This window comes from Ictalurus furcatus, chromosome 1, assembly GCF_023375685.1.
Source record: "Ictalurus furcatus strain D&B chromosome 1, Billie_1.0, whole genome shotgun sequence".
NCBI lineage: Eukaryota > Metazoa > Chordata > Actinopteri > Siluriformes > Ictaluridae > Ictalurus > Ictalurus furcatus.
The window spans coordinates 10,282,675-10,302,474 of record NC_071255.1 but is presented as its reverse complement, the minus strand read 5'-3'; the positions used below and the strand labels follow the sequence as shown (position 1 = coordinate 10,302,474).

The 19,800-nt window shown below is 40.0% G+C and overlaps 1 protein-coding gene across 1 annotated transcript; it reads right to left on the bottom strand.

The window, feature by feature from the left end:
• Positions 1-530: 530 nt before the first annotated feature.
• cops7a (COP9 constitutive photomorphogenic homolog subunit 7A) lies at positions 531-18,282 on the bottom strand. The gene is made up of 8 exons (XM_053624529.1): positions 18,173-18,282; positions 13,475-13,597; positions 8,207-8,282; positions 7,933-8,021; positions 5,283-5,485; positions 5,060-5,165; positions 3,527-3,696; positions 531-983 (listed from the first exon to the last, which is right to left on the bottom strand). The coding sequence occupies exons 2-8, from the start codon at positions 13,595-13,597 to the stop codon at positions 944-946; spliced, it is 807 nt and encodes a 268-aa protein (XP_053480504.1). The 5' UTR covers positions 18,173-18,282; the 3' UTR covers positions 531-943.
• Between the last annotated feature and the right edge of the window lie 1,518 nt (positions 18,283-19,800).

Genomic DNA, 19,800 nt, shown 5'->3' with positions numbered 1-19,800 from the left:
TAGACCATGAACGAGAGGAGGGCGCAGGGTTAATACAAAAACATCTCATCTTTCTCCCTCTCTCTTTTTCTGAGTGGGAGCAGAGAATTAATTGCTACCATTAACGTCCTGTGGAGGAAATGGAGAGAAAGAGGCAGAAAGCACATGAGACAAAATAATGGATTTTAGGTAGCGCCTGGTTATTTTCATAGGAAAACGCATGTGGAGGGATGAGACTACTCTGATGGCCAGTATACACACATTTTTATTTATTATTTATATATATATACATACATATAATGTATATGTGTGTGTATATTTATATATACAAACACACACACACACACACACACACGTCTGTGTATGTGTGTGTCAGGACCTGACAAGGGTTTTTGTGTGCGTGTGAGATAATTACGTCTAAGAGAGATAATTAATGGCCTGATCTCCAAGCACACAAGCTTCGTCTCTGGCTCAGCATGTGCAACATTTTACATTAGAAAGCCGAGGTAAAGACAGGGAGAGATGGGGGGGGAAAAATAAAGCGATCAGGGTAGTGACAGAGGGAAAATGTTTATTCCTTTATCGTCGTCTTACATAATAATTATGGAACGAAGCAACTCGGAACACTCAGAGAAAAGAAGGAAAACAAATAGATTTAAAACATTTACAAGCATGTATTTATGCACAGTCTGTTCTTTCCTCACGCTCTCGCTATCTCTCTCAAACACACACACACACACACACACACACACACACACACACAAAAGTCTTTAATCCGAGTTTTGTATCTGTAAAGTCTGTGGTTATATGATGCCTGTACAGCAGTGTTGTGAAGAAGCTGCAATCTGCTCACTAGTTCTTCTGCCAGTGTGGATCCATCCAAAGGGTGTCAAAGTGTCTCTGTTCATCTGCTCAACAAGTCAGCGATTCTGCACCTCGGTGTGATCTTTACGTGCCTGTGGGCTCAGTTCGACTTTGACCAGATCTTCCCGCTCCCGCGAAGCCTGTGCGGCGGACGCAAAGATCTCGATTAACAAAAACAACGTCAGCGAGGCAACAAAACCAAAAGAGATAAAGAAAAAAAAACAAAGCTTTCAGAAGCTGGACAGGGACAATTAGCATCTCGTTAAGATTTGATTAGAACTGTGGGATGTCAGTAAACCTCTGTAATAACACTTAACTAGAGGAAAATTGGAGCACAGCAAACACACTTAATACTAATGAAACTAATGGCTGTAGACAGTGCAGGAGCAGACACACTCCAGCGCTCGCTATTCGAGTCGCAAACGCTTTATTATGATAACCATCAGAGCAAACACACACACACACACACACACACACACACACACACACACACACAGCTGCAGTAAATCTTTGATGCTCCAAGTGCTCTTGGCTTTGCAAATGTTGATGTTTTACATTCATTTCTAAACTCAGAATTAAACGCATGGTTTGGATCCACCATCAGGGTCCCAGCTTACAGTATTCAATATCCCAATTTCTAACTAACAGCACTCGTACTTACACAACACCAGCAATAATAACTTCCAACCAGGCGTGAAAATACTTCCGTGACTGTACTACATTACCATACTACATTTTGGCGTCTTTATACTTGCGCATTACTGAAATGGAATACTTGTACACTTACTTAATTACATTAGCAAGGAAGAAAAAAAAAAGAGAAATCTTACACTGCCGGTCAAAAGTTTGTGGACACTTGACTGAAATGTTTCTCATGATCTTAAAAAGCTTTTGATCGGAAGGTGTACGATTAAAAGTTTGAAATCGTTGGAGACAAAAATATAATTGTGCCGACGTATTCATTTCTTTCACTGGAAAACTAACCCTTTATTTACAAAAAGTTTTTTTTTTTTTTTTTTTTTTTTAAAACGGATGACTCGAGAGAAATATTCCGAAAAGCAGCCGATAAGTGTCCAGCATACAGTAGGTGTGAACTCCTTTAATACTGTTTAAAAAAAAGCATCTCAGGGAAATTTCTCAAGAAATCAGGTGAGAAAACACCAAGAATACATTTCTGGAAATTCTAGGTGAAAATGGGGTCTACTTTGAAGATGCTAAAATATTCCATTATTTTGATTTATCGTCACATAATTCCCATAGTTCCTCGCTACTTCAGAGTTTTTTACGACTATTATTATTATACAATGTGGGGGAAAAAAAATAAAAATAAAGAATGAGTGTTTCTAAACTTTTGACCGGTAGTGTACTTTTTACTCCTTACACTGTTTGTTTAGATCAGGGATGTCCATTCTTATCTGGAAAGGGCGGGTGTGGGTGCAGGTTTTCATTCCAACCAAGCAGGAGCCACACCTGATTCCACCTGTTTAATCAGTTGATCTTGGCTTTTAATAGACTATCAGGTGTGGCTTCTGCGTGGTTGGAATGAAAACCTGCACCCACACCGGCCCTTTCCGGATAAGACTGGACACTCCTCATTCAGACCTTCAAAATACTTTTTACAACTCTTAAAAGGTCTCTTTTTCTCTCATCGAGTCATTTTATATATATAAAATCTCAAATGGGCTCAGATTAGCATCCAATCAGGTTCATGAATATAGAAAAACCTAACAGGAACAATTTAAATTGTTGATCTGTGATGACCTTCTCATGTTACGCTACCCGTGTGCGTCCGAATACTGATGATCCATCAGACCGTGTGGAAGTTGAGGATGAGCGTCCCTGGCCCTACCTCAGTAAAACGTTCCAAATATGCTTGAATAAACAAAGACTTGTTTACAATGGAGTAGTCTCTTTTTGCCTCCCTGGACGGAACGGACGCCGTCTAATTTGAAAAAGCATTCTGAGGCGAGTTTCACTAATTTGCTATATACATTCACCGTCCACTTTAATAGGAACACCTGTACACTTGCTCATTTGTGCAGTTATCCAATCAGCCAATTATGTGGCATCGTCCTGCAGGTCAAGAGCTTCAGTTGATGTTCACGTTAAACATCAGAATGGGGAAAGAGGGTGATCTCTGTGACGACTGGCATGGTTGTTGGTGCCAGATGGGCTGGTTTGAGTGTTTCAGAAACTGCTGACCTCCTGGGATTTTCGCATGCATGCACACACACCAGTCTCTAGAGTTTACACAGAATGGTGCGAAAAACAAAAAAAATAAAACATCCTGCCTGCAGGCTGAAATATCTTGAACAACCAGACTAGACTTCCTGTCAGCTGATTGGATAACTGCACAAATCAGCATGTGTATAGGTGTTCCTATTAAAGTGGACGGTGAGTGTATATATAACTCTGTTGTTCACTGTTTTCTTTACTAATGCCAGGTTAGCCTAGCATCAATTGCAGAAGCTCACATATATTGGATAGACAGCCAGTCTAGCTGATGGTAAATATTGGTTTATTCATCATGTCATGCATATGACCAGCAAACCTACAGAGAACAATGTTTTGAGAAATGTATTATTATTATTATTATTTTTACATAGCTTCTTCAAAACAGTTTTAGATAAGCAATAAAAATTCATTATTTCATCCGTCTCCAACCTACTGGTACATCACTTACCCTTTGACTTTTGAACTCTTTTTCCCTGGTTGCCGTGATTCCTGAGAAGAGGCAGGGTCTCGCGGCTCAGCCGGTTGATCTGCATCTTGATTGGACGCCGCCCCACCGGGGGTGGGGCCAGAAGATGGTGAAGCGGAGCTGGCCTTCAGGGTTTTCTGTAGGTTTGACACCTAAACGGAAGCACAAATATAAGAATGTAATGCGCCCTAAAGAAAAAAAAAAAAAATAGACAAAATGCCCCAAGTAGCGATCTTTGACGAGGTTCATCACAAATCCTTTTAACTGAATTTAGGATTTCAATTCGCTGGCTTCACAGAATAAGCACATTACAGAAGTGCTGGAGTTTGATCACAAACGGTTTAGGATTACTTCACTTCAGCTGGCTACAAACCAGGTCTAATGTGCATCCTGGAAGCAATTCAGACGCAATATAGAAGGCTTTAGCGGCGAGAAAATTTGTTCTACAGTAACGTGTGTTCGAAGATCAAATTACATTCGAACAACAAATTTAATTGCTGCAAAGAATATGCACACTGGGCTGTTATTCCTTCTGTTGCACGTTACAACCATTAAAAAGCTCCTACTATGGCAAATATGTACAGAATGGATAGAACAAGTTAATATCATTACACAAGGTGTGAATCGACCATGACTCGGAGCAGGAAAACGTGGATACTGAAACGGTCTCTCTCTTTCTTGTTTTTAGCTTTCCTTTGGGGTAAAACGTCCCTGCTGATATAGTGGTGCTGGAAATAGCAAGCGTGCTTCCATCGTAGTTTATTACTATAACTTTTATAAAACAAAATAAATTCTTTTAAAAAACGATTCCCTCAGCTCAAGGGAGTGCAATTTTTCGCTGTACTTGAGGACTGTATCTGATATTTGACGTTTCCATCAATTTCTTTTGTGCGATTTGACATTTTTCATATAAAAAGCACTAGGAAGGAAACACGGCTCGGGTCGTAAACGTACTAAAGATTACTCCCGACCATGAAGAGTTATGATGCGATGCTGAGCTGCAGGATGGAAACAAGCTGTCCGGTATTGCATTAGTGAAGTATCTTTTAGATTATTGTATGCTATATACTGGAGAATATAAAAGGTACAGAAAATAAAATTTAGATCCATGCAGCCACATTTCAACGTGACATGTAATTATCTTCGACGAACACACGCAAGTCAGTCAGACGGTCCAAAGAAAACAGCTAAATTAAACACGCCGAGCGAAACGCTGACAGTTTGACTGCATCAGAGCTCTTTTAGCAATTTTCCATTTGGACTGTGCTGCAGATCCGCTGATTAATTGAACGCGGTCTTGCCTTCTATTAAAAGTCAACACTGCAGATTTAATACGCACAATGTGGAACTTTTCTTGCTTAAATAAATACAGCATAAAGTAAATGTCTTTTCCTGCCTGTCCACTGAAGCTCAAGATATGGCTCTTCATTCCTTCAGGGTCACCCCCTGAATGAATAGCCACTCTCGGGGTCAGGTTAATCCAGAACATATCCAATGTATTACACACATACTGACCTCGGTCTCCACTTGCACTTTCACCTTGAGTTGGCTCTCCCTGTACTGATTAGCTCTGGAGACTTGCTCCTCAATTCCACACAACACCGCCTCACATCCTGCACACCTGACGGAGTCAAACAGACGACACACGCTGCATCAAAGTACTTTTCATCAAACGCTTTTACACACACACACACACACACACACACACACACACACACACACAAACGCACGCACGCACCACTCCTGTAGTGTGTTGGCGATGGTCGGCAGCTCGTTAGGACCGAGGTCGCGGCCCACGCTGAAGTCCACCTCCACCTGCTGGTTGCGCTGGTCCAGTTTGCCGTGGATGATGTCGCAGTAGACGGCCTCGATAAGCAAGTCCTCCAGCTCGCGCACGTTCTTCAGCTCCAACTGCTGCAGCAGCAGCGAGTAAGGCAGACACTGGAGCGGACAAATGTCAGGTTATGAGTAAACTTGAAAATAAGGAAGAAAAAAAAAGAAAAAAGTGTGTGTTGTTTTTTTTTTAAGAAGCAAAAACAAACAGTTCTTAGCATAATGACTTTGCCCAGTAGGACGCAATAATTAACGCTAGTGTTGATACGCACGGGACGACGGTGCTTGGAAGCAGACAAAAATATTTGAATATGAAATTCTGTCATTTATTCTGTGGTGTATTTAATAAATGTACATTTGCATGTTTTGTTTTTTTTTTTTAAACATAATTCAAAATGACAGGTTTTGATATTTTTGAAAAATGACAACCCTAAATACAAAATGTCAAACATTCTCGTCTCAAAATTACCGGTCCTCTCCGAAACTATTGGAACGGCAAGGCCGATTCTTTTGTTCGTGCTGTAGACTGAAGACATGTAGGGTCGAGATCAAAAGGGTTTAGAAGTTCAGCTTTTAATTCCTGGTATTTATATGTAGACGTGTTAACCAACATAGAGCATCTTGTTACCCAGGTGTGTCCCGTTAGATTGACTGTTTAAACAATAAATAGCTCTGAACATCTACTCTTGGCTTTAAGCTGCAGTTTCACCTGTGAAGTCTGCATTAAGGATAAGCCAACATGCAGATCAGAGAGCTGCCTATAGGAGAAAAGCGGGAAAAATCAAAACGGAGGCATTGCAGAAAAATTGGGCACAGCCAATACAACAATCTGGAATGTCCTGAAAAAGAAAGAAACCATCGTTTGGTGATGTCAATGAGTCGCAGGCTTGATGCGGTTATTGTAAGCAAGGGATATGCAACCAAATATTAAGTGTTATTTACCTTCATTTGCTTCAAGACTCATCTGTTCCTATACTTGTGCTCACCTAAAAATTGGGTGGTCTGATGCAAACGGTTCTATGTTTTATGTTGTTTAACACATCTACATATAAATACAAGGAAATGAAAACTGAAATCTTAAACTCTCGTCTCATATCCATCTTTTCCTCACAAACCCGAATGTCTTTGGTGTACAGCGCAAACAAAAAATGAATCGGCAGTGCCGTTCCGATAGTTTCGGAGGGGACTGTAAATCAAGCCAGAGTTGAAGCATCCAGCCTTTCCCCAGAGAAAAACCAGATGCTCTCAGAGTGGACAAACTCTCAAAGCATTTAGCCAATCCCAGTCGTCTGCCACGCTCGTCCATGGACTCGAGTGAAGAGACGTGGAGCAGGGTTAAATGGAGTCAAAATGGAACGTTATGAAACGCGACGGGAGGAGTGCGTCTAAACATTTTATGATCTCCTGACAGAGCGATTAAACAGCTATCCTGCTGATAACATTTGCGCCTTTGGATATTAGCGTAGCTATTTAAGCAGAACATCATAGAACAATCATATTTGTTTAACCGCTCCTCTGGGACTCCTTTACACCGCATGTACACCGATTCACACAAACTCTGAAAACAAAATCTTACAAGATTCAAATCTCAAAAAATACATTCATTTTTTTCTCTCTAAGCCATAACTGGTCATTTCGTACATTAAGGTTTTTTAAACATAAACCTTGTGACTAGCAAGTTCAAAACAAAGAAAAAAAACCCCCACATTTTTAAAAACCTCTTATTTAATGGGACATGTACGGTGCATTCTTTACTAATTGAACACAAAATGTTTAATTACAAAATATATTAATCAGCCGTAACTCGGCTGAAAAGTTCAAGTTTATAGGATGTGTACGAGAATGAGAGAATCTCTCAGTATTTGGTACGTCCCCGTTTTTGCTTTAATGACCGTGTGCACTCGAGCTGAACCAGACCCCACAAGTTTGTGCAAAGCCTGATGATTCGCGTTAGATCAAAACCACGGGAGTGTCGTCTGAACGCAGAGGGGATCAAACTCGAGGAATATCTGCCCTTTTGTACAAAGGAGTCACAAACGTTCTTAAATTAACCGATGACCAACAAATCACGCAGAATTTGGAATATTGAATATTTAAGATAACCTTTTCTTAGTTGTAATTTTTTTTCCTTTAAAACTTTGTTTATATCCAGTTATAAATGAAAACAACAATAAAAAAAAAAACCCACAAAACTTCAATGTGTGCTCAGACTTTTGGGCCGTGCTGTATATAATGTAAATATAGGAAATTAATATTAAAATACTTTTGTCAGCTTCTAAGCACCGGACAGGACTTGCATTTATCTGCGTATGACATTTCTGATATATAATTCTGATCAACTGCTGGAAGAAATGGATAGAGGACGAGTTCCTTTTAGAGTTCGTGTTCACGTCAAGGTTCCTTCCTCACGTTGTGTCTCAGGGTTTGTTTGTTTTTTCCTTGATGATGTGGTTTGCTAATCAGGGGTCTAAATCTCCATGTGGATTTCTTTAACGCAGCTTTGTACCAATGTCTATTGTTAAACAGAAATAAAACCGAGCTGAACTGAAACGTACCTTCAGGTTGGAGGCCAGACTGATGATTGACAGGTGACGGAGCTTGTTCTTCTGGGAAGGTGTTAACTCTGGGAGCGAGGCCGCCCTCTCTGAGAGGCAGAAGGACAGAAACGTTATAAAAACCCGCATCCGATAACCGGCCTCTTATCCTGACCTGACTATAGAGTTATTTCATATTCAGGGCAACGGTGAGCTGGACAGACTTGTGTGAGAACCTGACAGAGCAGAACTGACAGAGTCAAAGCTTTTTTTTTTTCTTCGTTTTTCTGCTTACCTTTGTAGTCAGAGTAGGTTCCATAAGCAAAGAGATTGAGGAGCTGATAGACGGGAGCATGAGGACCTGTCTCCAACTGGTACAGGGAAGAGGGGGGGAAAAAAAGAGAGATAAGAAAGTCTGAAGGAAATGAAACAGACAATGTATGCTATAGTGTGACAGCACTTCAAACGGTTCATTATATGCGATAGCTAGAGAGTAGAGGACACCACTTCTGATTGAAAACCTTCAAGAAATGAGCAAAAAAATTAATAATACATTCTGTGGGTTGTATTTTGAGTCATAGTCATTAGGAGTGGGATGATATGACAAAAAATTAGCATAACACTATGTTCAAAGGCATTTCTGTGATACACGATATACACCGATCAGCCATACCATTAAAACCACCTTCCTGATATTGTGTAGGTCCCCCTTGTGCTGCCAAGACAGCTCCGACCCGTCAAGGCATGGACTCCACATGACCTCTGAAGGTTAGTCGTGGTATCTGGCACCAAGACGTTAGCATCAGATCCTTTAAGTCCTGTAAAGTGTGAGGTGGGGCCTCCATGGATCGGACTTGTTTGTCTAGCAAATCCCACAGATGCTGGATCGGACTGAGATCTGGCGAATTTGGAGGTGAAGTCAACACCTTGAACTCTTTGTAATGATCCTCAAATCATTCCTGAACAATTTTTGCAGTGTGTCAGGGAGCATTATCCTTCTGAAAGAAGCTACTGCTATTAGGGAATACCGTGTACTTGATCTGCAACAATGTTTAGGAAGGTGGTACGTGTCCAAGTAACATCCACATGAATGCCAGGACCCAAAGTTTCCCAGCAGAACATTGCCCAGAGCATCACACTACTTCTACCAGCTTGCCTTCTTCCCATAGTGCATCCTGGTGTCAGCTCTTCCCCGGGTAAGTGATGCACACGCACCCGGCCATACACGTGATGTAAAAAAACAACAAAACAAAACATGATTCATCAGACCAGGCCACATTCTTCTATTGCTCCATGGCCCAGTTCTGATGCTCATGTGCCCATTGCTTTTGATGGTGGACAGGGATCAGCATGGGCACTCTGACTGGTCTGCAGCTACGCAGCCACATACACAGCAAGCTACGATGCACTGTGTCCTCTGACACCTTTCTATCATAGCCAGCAGGAACTCAGCACTCAGCACGCACATCAATGAGCCTTGAGCACCCATGACCCTGTCACCGGTTCACCGGTTGTCCTTCCTTGGAGCACTTTTGGTAGGTACTAACCACTGCATACCGTGAACACCCCACAACACTTGCAGTTTTGGAGATGCTCTGACCCAGTCGTCTAGCCATCACAATTTGGCCCATGTCAAAGTCACTCAGACCCTAACGCTTGCCCATTTTTCATGCTTCCAACGCATCAACTTGAAGAACTGACTGTTCACTTGCTGCCTAATATATCCCTCTCCTTCACAGGTGCCATTGTAACGAGATAATCAATCTTATTCACGTCACCTGTCAGTGGTTTTAATGTTATGGCTGATCAATATACATCATGCTATTGCTCACAAACTGGCAGGAATACAACAATGTTACTTTAAAAAAAATCCAGTGATACTTTAATAAATGGCTATAAAAATGTGTATTTTTATTCTTTATATTTAAAAAGTAACAATTTTAGGTATAGAAAACTAAATAAAAGGAGTAAAAGAATCTGTAAACACTTAGAGAGATCTTGATTATATGGTCATCACACCCAGCTCTATGAGCAGCATAGTTTCATTTTACCACAAACATTTTAACAAGAAGAAGAAACCATGACTAGTTTCAAAAGTATTGGCACCCATTCAAATGACTATTTGAAGCCTCTCTCCTGGAGCGTGTAATAGTATGGAGCCTCTACTAGTAATGTTTAACAAGGTGAACACTGTGTTGATCTGGGAGCATGTTTGTGGTCACCGGGTTTAAAGATACACCTCTGACCAAGTTTTAACCTCCTGGCAGAGGCAACCAGGTTTAAAAAAAAAAAAAATACAACAATATGCTAGTGCTTAACTTATGCTGTCATCAGTCTTCATAGGAGCTCCTACACCATCTGCCACCAAGAATCACCAATCTACCCATGTATTAATCAGGTGCTTTTCCTTATCTGGATACGACAAGATTTCACAAATGACCAATTGGCAAATGACCCCAAATGGATATTATAAATTTCCTAAGCCTTCCCCACCCTCCATTTTGTTGCTTCGGATTTATATGGACATTTATTATGTGAGTAACATACACGTGTGTAATGTAAGTGACTGAAAGACCAAAGGAATATTCCTTGCAGTGAATTACCAGTCTAGTGGGACGTGTTGTGTCACTATAGGAAAATAATCTTTTGCGGGGTGGTGCGATTTGCAGCCTGATTTATGTTTAAACACATGCGAGTGGCGTTATCATTCACACATTTGCTGCGTTTCTTCCGGAAGATTTAAAAGTGACACCGACTATATGGCACATCAGAGACAAAACATCCCAATCCAAAAAAAACGTAGTGATTTTCAATACACTGACGGAGCTGTGTCTCAATTCAAACTTTCTGCTGCCGTCGTGATTGCTGTCATGGGCTGAGTACTCAATTCAGAAGATTGGTAAGCAAAACAAACCCCTTGGTAGGTTTGAAGGTGACATGAAAGGTTTTTAAATTTTAAACGCCAACCGTTATTGCAAACCCAGCTAGTGTTAGGACTTAATAATGGTCTAGAATAGTCCATAAGTTTGTGATTTGAGACACAACACTAGATTGTTTTGCGGCGGTAGATGGACAGGGAAATTTGTCCCCCTTTTTTTGGCTAAATTACACTAGTGCTATGTGTCAGGATAGTGAAGAAAACTAAAATATTGCATATTAATTTAAATTAACAGATTGAATGGGGTCGTGTAGGGTCACAATCCTTAGTTTGGGAACCCCTGAGCTACTATTTTACTCCAGCAAATAAGGAGTAATAAAAGTATAATTAATGATTTTCATTTCATAAATTTCATTTAAAATTGATTTGCATCAAGAATGGTTAAAAAGAGCAATTCCTGCATTCTCAGTGCACATAATGTGGCAGAAATGCTGTGACCGATCCAATTCTGAATAAATGTATAGGACCAATGTTGCCTTAAAACGCTGGGCTCGGTATTAGGCGTATGCGGTGTTCAGATGATACAAGTCATAATTTTTCATTTTGATAGCAAAGAGCACAAAAAAGAGCCATGTCTGGAAAAAAATAAATATATAGCTCTGGAAAAAAATTAAGCGACCGCTGTAAAATGATCAGTTACTCTGATTTTACTATTTATAGGCATGTGTTTGGGTAAAATTAACATTTTTGTTTTATTGTATAAACCATATTCATTGTTAAACAACACAATTCTAATGTTTCCATGTAGGAAGAATTCAGAAATCAATATTTGGTGGAATAACCCTGATTTGCAATCACAGCTTTCAAGCGTCTTGACATGCTCTCCACCAGTCTCTCACATTGATGTTGGGTGAATTTATGCAACTTCAAGCTAGTGACCATCCGTCTTCCTCTTGATCACATTCCTGAGGTTTTCAATGGGGTTCAGGTCTGGAGACTGGGCTGGCCATGACAAGGTCTTGATCTGGTGGTCCTCCATCCACACCTTGATTGACCTGGCTTTGTGGCATGGAGCACTGTCCTCCTGGAAATAACCAATCCTCAGAGTTGGGGAACATTATCAGAACAGAAGGAAGCAAGTTTTCCTCCAGGACAACCTTGTACGTGGCTGGATTCATGCGTCCTTCACAAAGACAAATCTATCCGATTCCAGCTTTGCTGAAGCACCCCCAGATAATCACCGACTCTCCACCAAATGTCACAGTGAGTGCGAGACACTGTGGCTTGTAGGTCTCTCCTGGTCTCCGTCTAACCAGGTGTTGAGAAAAGCTGAAAATTGGAGTCATCAGAGAAGATGACCTTACACCAGTCCTTTATGGTCCAATTATTATGATCTTTTGCAAACTTCAGCCTGGTTCTTCTTTGCTTCTCATTGTTGAAGGGCTTTTTTTCTAGCTTTGCACGACTTCCACCCTGCCCCTAGGAGCATGTTTCGAACCGTCCTCGCTGTGTAATTCACCTCAGCTGCTGTTTGCCATTCTTTTTTAAGTCACTTGATGTCATCCTATGGTTGTGACATTCGAATGAGTTGGCGATCATCCCGGTCGTTTTTGCCCTCTGCTGGTCTGTAGCTTTGTTGTCCACAATGTCTGCTTCTTGACCTTGTTCTTATGAACCGCTGTCTTTGAAATTTTACGGATGGAAGCAACCCGACGCTCACTGTATCCCTCAGCCAGTAAAGCCAGAATTGGACTTTCCTTTTCAACTCTTTTGGCATGGTCAATAGTTCTTTTAAAAATTTTTTATTCCAATTACTTTTGAGGTACTACTTGCACTGTTTTTGCCATCCGGCTTGTCCTACTGCAAGAGGAATGTGATAACCACAGTAGTGGTTTTTATACTTTTCCTCAGTAAATAAGATTTGGTTCAGGTGATCACCTAATCAGTACCTTGTTCAGTACAATGAGGTGTGCCTGTGTTGGAATTCAACAGACACTGGCATGGACTGGCTACCATATATGTAGAGATTTAAGAAAAACTTGCATCATTTTCCCCCAGAGCTGTATATATACACGTTCCTGTCCAACATTTACAACGTTTTCAACAAGAAAACAGGATGAAAAATGAAACAATTATTTAAAGAAAAACCAAACAAAAGAGCTAAAGCTAGGTCTGGCAGGTCCAGGTGCTTACCTCATTAAAGCCACCTCTAATTCCAAATGTGTCTCTTTTAAATTCTCCTATTTCTCACAATCCTTTTTTCATATCTCCTGCCTGGGTTTTGTAACAATAATCATAACCATTCGTGGTTTTCCCCCCCCCCCCTGTTACTGACACAAAAATAGAACGACCCAGAAGGACACAGACTTTGTTACCACCGTTGTTTCATCACTATTACAGAAGTCTGCAACACTCTCTGAAAAGTTTACCGTTGTAATTTACACAACTTTGTCTTCTAGGATCCGAACCTTGGAAATATGAAATCAATTCTGCTCGAACACTTTAAAAGGTGTAACTGGTGGGGTGGACACACTAGACACCAATATCTACACCACCTGCACGTCTGCACCCTAAATTTGTATGGATATAATGAAAGCAGAGCCGGTACAAAATATTGATCACATTTTTGTCCATTTGTACAGCGTGATGTAAAACGGAGCTCGACAGTGAACTTGTGTGTGGTACCTCTCGAACGTTTGGCAGCTCCAGTATGTCTGAAAAAACATAAAGCCCCGGAGTCTCCAGCAGAGAACTGATGGCCTGAGCCAAGGCTGAACCCGACAGAGACAGCAGCTGATCCACCTCCATCTAAAAGAGAGAGAGAGAGAGAGAGAGAGAGAGAGAGAGGGAGAGAGAGAGAGATGCTGGTTTTACACTCTGCTATTACAGCACTGTTTTATATTCTTACTTGTCATGCTGTAGAAGATAATCCCCACAACATCTCGAGCAAATTATATAAAACACACAAGTTCTCGATGTCAGATTATACCATAAAAGATCCTATAATCCTCTAAAAAAAAATTACCGCGTCCTGTCTACATCATTAATCGGTGTGATCCGAGATCATGAAGACACATCCTTCAAAATGAGCTTGAGGTAATAAATAAATAAATAATTGTTCATAAGCACATTTCGTTTACGTTTCGTTAACAAGTGACCATATTTGCAGCTGCCCCATGAGCTTTGCTTCATCCTGAGCCGTCCTCCTATTGATGGATTTGGACGAGTGTCATGGCAGTGTTCGTACTATGAGATTCTAAGCAAACATTCTGGACACAATGGCACCGATTCGGCCACTGGTGAGCACTGCGCGTTATAAAACCGCAGATCTCATCTCACAACCAAAGATTTCTTTTAAGGTGCGTACACTTTGTCTGCGGCAGCGAAACAAGTGGGAAAACGTTACAACTCGCCTCCGCTCAGACCTCTCGAGAAGACCGATGCTCTAATTTAAAGTATCAGACTCCGCTCCTGGTCACAGCATGTAAGAGTTTAGTGTTTCTCCTCATATAAAACACCTAATTCAATCCTTCGGGTGATCATTACGGGTTCAAGTCACAATTCTTTATGACTGAAGTCTAACTTTCCTGCTCTACTAATGAAACGTGTGCAATCAGGCGTTCAAATCCGGTCACGAGAACTAAATTTGTTGGACGATATATTGTCCCAGAAATAATTGCGCTAAACAATATTAGTCATTTTAGACCATTTTATGCCGCTGATATAATGATTATATAATAGCATAATAACGCACGTACACCCTTTCAAAGAGCAATAGAGGTTTAATTCTTAAGAGTATTCAGACATCGGAATACAATACTGTGAATTCTTTGTGCTTTAGTTATCCATGTTTTAGTGTGTTGTTATGGAAAGAGCGTCTTCCTGACGTGACTTACCGGTCTACCAGCACCTTACTTAACTTCACTTGTGCGTTCGCGTCATTTTGTGCAGCAACGAGGTGTAATTTTAAGTTTATGTGGTGTGTAAATGTCTGATTAATCTTATATGTGTACAGGATGCGTTCAGGTGAGTTAATTAACCCGTTGGTAAAGCGCTTCAGTTTACCGTCGTTCATTCACTGTTCAGCTTCAGCTCACGCAGCTTAAGCAGCTCAATCCCAGACATTCCCGCCTACGACTGGACTATCTGAAACACTAGAACTATTCTTTCTAGATTTATCTTCTTCAAACAAAAACTTTGTTAATATTTAGTGTGTTATTTTTTCAACATGCATGTAAACACAACGGGCATTAACGAGGTCGGCAAAAACGATCGAGGCCATGTCCATACATCGCAGGATAAGTCGAGAACGTAATTATCGTGACAGGCCTAGTCACAACATTTTATAAACGAGGCTGCAAAGTAGTCAGCGAAACCCTTAGGTTAATGCGTTAGTTCAGTTAATGGGTGGCTGCAACCAAAAGAAAAAAAAAAAGCAGCACTTAAAAAAAAAAAAAAATTGTACTGCCGAATTCTCAAATCTAATTGATCAGAAGGAGTTGATTACTTTCTACAGCAGTTCGGACTGCAGATGAAATCACAGGATCATACTAACCTGCAGTACTGTGCAAAAGTCTTGCAAAGAAATGCTCTACAGCGAAGATGCCTTCAAAATAATAAAATTAAATGTTTCTCCATTAAAAAAAAAAAATACTATAAAGAAGAGTAAACAATAATAAATGAAACAAAGGCAATATTTGGTGTGACGACCCTTTTGCCTAAAAAGGAGTCTCAGGTACAGTTAGTGTAGTTTTAAAAGGAAATGAGCTGTAAGTGTTATTGAGCATCTCGCAGAACCAGACTTTGACTGTCGCGTCTTAATTTTTGCAGCAAAAATCCAGCAGCCTTCATTGTGTTTTTTGGCTGAAAAGTGTCTCTTACCACGTAATATGCTGCTTTCTTTACTGACATACCAACATGTTTCTGTAACATTTCATTTTGTGCAGGAAATCTAATGTTCGGGAATCAAACTTCTTTTGTACTGACTCGGTAATGTATAAGTCTCAAAATAAAAATCTATAACAAAGTTTGTACTAAAATATATAAAATATATATATATATAAATACATACATATATATATATATATATATATATATATATATATATATATATATATATATATATAAATATATATATATATAAATATATATATAAATAAATATAAATATATATATAAATATATAAATATATATATATATATATATATATATATATATATATATATATATATATATATATATATATATATATATAGGGTGCCTAAGAGTTTCACACAGTACTGTATTTATTCTAATACATTATGAGATTATCTACATAACCTAAGGCTAATAAGAAACAGATTAAAAAGTGCATAATTATTTAACAAAGAAAAATTGGAATCGTTTATATGGTGTAATTTACTGTAAGAAGACGTATATTTTATGGAACATTTATGGAAGGGGTCTGGTGTGTCAGTAATATTTCCGCGATGGTACAGGCTGTGAGTTTCTGTCCAATTAGCTTCAAGTGAGGAAGATATAAGAGAGGGTGTTGACTGTTTATATCTGCTATAATGTAAGTGGTAACAGGAACTAGCCTGCTAATAACAACATTACACGTAGCTATAAATGGTTACGAAGCACGGCATGTTGTTCATTAGTGAATTAAAGTGATATAAGAGGAATAAAACGCTCCGCTATGTGCTGTTATTGGAAAAGAAATCAGCTTCAAGGTGGTAACAGGAACTCCACTTTGTGTCCAAGCTGCATGTTGATTATTTCCCTCTAACAGCACACACCCTGCTGTGTTTTATTGCTTACAAATCATTTACAGCTGCATCTCAAAAAATTTTAATATTGTGGAAAAGTTCTTTTTTTTTCTTTTCCATAATTTAATTCAAAACGTGGACCTTTCATATATTCATTACACAAAGTGAAATATTTCAAGCCTTTTTTTTTTTTTTTACATCCTGATTACGGCTTACGGCTCATGGAAATCCAAAATCCAGTATTGCAAAATATTAGAATAAAGAATTTATAATACAGTAATGTCGACCTTCTGAAAAGTATGTTAATTTATGCACTCAATACTCGGTCAGGGCTTTAATCCTTTTGCATGAATTACTGCATCAGTGCGGCGTGGCATGGAGGCAATCAGCCTGTGGCACTGCTGAGGTGTTCTGGAAGCCCAGGTTGCTTTGATAGCGGCCTTCAGCTCGTCTGTATTGTTGGGGCTGGTGTCTCTCATAGATTCTCTAATGGGGTTCGAGTCAGGCGAGTCAGCTAGCCAATCAAGCACAGTAACACCATGGTCAGTAAACCAGTTACTAGTAGTTTTGGCACTGTGGGCAGGTGTCGAGTCCTGCTGGAAAAGGAAATCAGCATCTGCATAAAGCTTGTCAGCAGATGGAAGCATGAAGTGCTCTAAAATCTCCTGGTAGACGCTGCATCGACTCTCGACTTGAGAAAACACAGTGGACCAACACCAGCAGATGACATGGCACCCCAAATCATCACTGACGGTGGAAACCTCACACTGGACTTCAACTAACCTGGACTCTGTGTCTCTCCACTCTTCCTCCAGACTCTGGGACCTTGATTTCCAAATGAAATGCAACATTTACTTTCATCTGAGAAGTGTGTGCACTGAACCAGACTGAGAGATTAAAGGATCGGGAAACCTTTGCAGGTGTTTTGAGTTAATTATCTGATTAGAGCTCTTCTCAGGTCGACATTTCTGTATTATAAATTCTTTCTCCTAATATTTTGAGATACTGGATTTTTTATTTCCATGAGCTGTAAGCCGTAATCATCAAGATTAAAACAAAAAAAAGGCATGGAATTTTTCACTTTATGTGTAATGAACCTAGAATATATGAAAGTTCCACTTCTCAAATTAAATTACGGAAAAAAAACCGAACTTCTCCACGATATTGTAATTTTATTTAGATGCACCTGTAATGACAGCACGCAGTATACATGAAGTGGACTGAAATATAATGTGTTTGTTTGTTTGTTTGTTTTTACCAGAGTGACTTGCAGAACTTCACTCCAGCATAAGTAGCTTAGCTAGCGTGTTAGCTTTCTACAAAAGAAGTACATGCATGCTAAATACACCACAAAAACGAAATTATTACAAATGTAAACAAGTGTAAAGAACTCGTGATCGCTGCATTTCACCAAACTGGTCAATATTCCCTTCGCTCATCGTGTAACTACAGGAGTTAGCTTGTTGATTAGCCTAGCCTAGCCTAGCCAGCATGAGAAGCACAGCAACTACGAGGCCTGCGCTCACGTGTAACATTTAACTGGCTTTATTTAATGCGCTTTTTCATGTGAATTTACCTGACACGCTTACCGTACCTGCTGGCTCGTGTTAAACATAAAGTAAATAAAAGCGTTTACCGTTAATTTAGCACAAAGTAAGATCACGTCCCTCCTGCTGCAGACTCTGTGACACTTCTACTAGTTGACGTCGACAACAAAACAACGCCTTCTCTGATTGGTCGAGCAGGAAGATGCGGCGAACTAACCAGTTAGCCGGAAAGAGCCACTGGAAGGAAACATGGGCTCGATCCCAAATAACTTACCACTTGCTTTTGGAGTGCACTACCTAGGGACTGGAATAAAGTTGGCTTGATGTTGGATGTTGTATATTCGCGTGTATGCGGAAGTTAAGGGACCGTCTCTAAAGTTACATACGACATTGTTATACGCGTTTCGAACTTCAATAGCATTTGAAGGGAATGACTTACAGTCATATAACCAACGGTAAAGTGTTCATCTAGGTGTCAGGTTTGATGCACACCTTTTAGATTTTTGATATTTAACCCTACAATGCATGAACCAAAAAAACCTTAATATACAAAATGTACAAAATATACCATATATATATATATATAAATTAATTCATTAATAGGACATCTATTTTTTGAAAAAAAAAAAAACAAAAACATTCAATCCAGTACGGGTCATTTTTACCCCCTTTATGCATTCGTGAAGGTTTTTTTGGTTCATGCATTGTAGGGTTAAATATCAAAAATCTAAAAGGTTTGCATCATACCTGACACCTAGATGAACACTTTACAGTTGGTTGTGTGACTGTAAGTCATTCCCTTCAAATGCTATTGAGCTTTAAATAATGGTATATTTTGTGTATGGGCCCATTCTGCAGTGAAATACATGGCAATATCCATCCATCTTCTACCGCTTACTCCTTCTTCAGGGTCACGGGGGAATCTGGAGCCTATCCCAGGGAACATCAGGCACAGGGCGGGGTACACCCTGGACAGGGTGCCAGTCCATCGCAGGGCGCAATCACATACACACTCACACACCCTTTCATACACTACAGACACTTTAGACACGCCAGTCAGCCTACCATGCATGTCTTTGGACTGGGGGAGGAAACCAGAGTACCCAGAGGAAACCCCCACAGGAAACCAGAGTACCCAGAGGAAACCCCCACAGGAAACCCCCGCAGCACAGGGAGAACATGCAAACTCCACACACATGGCCCCGGCGGGAATTGAACCCCAGACCATGGAGGTGTGAGGCGAACGTGCTAACCACTAAGCCACAGTGCGCCCACATGGCAATATTTATTATTTTTTATTAATTATAAAATATAAATAATAATGAATATAAAATATTCATTAATATTTTAATGAATATCAGAAATCTAAAAGGTGTGCATCATACCTGACACCTAGATGAAAATTTAAGTTCTCGATCAGGTCTGGGGAGGGAGAAACATGGTTACATGTAATTTTCCACTACAAGGACGATCAGCTGTCCTTCCGTTCTCCCTGTAGCACTGTCTTAGGCGTCTTACATTACAGACATTGCAGTTTATTGCTCTGGCCACATCTGCAGTCCTCATGCCTCCCTGCAGCAGGTCTATGGCATGTTCACGCAGGTGAGCAGGAACACTAGGCATCTTTCTTCTGGTGTTTTTCAGAGTCAGTAGAAAGGTCTCTTTAGTGTCCTAAATTACTGTAACTGTGACCTTAACTGCCTACCGCCTGTAAATT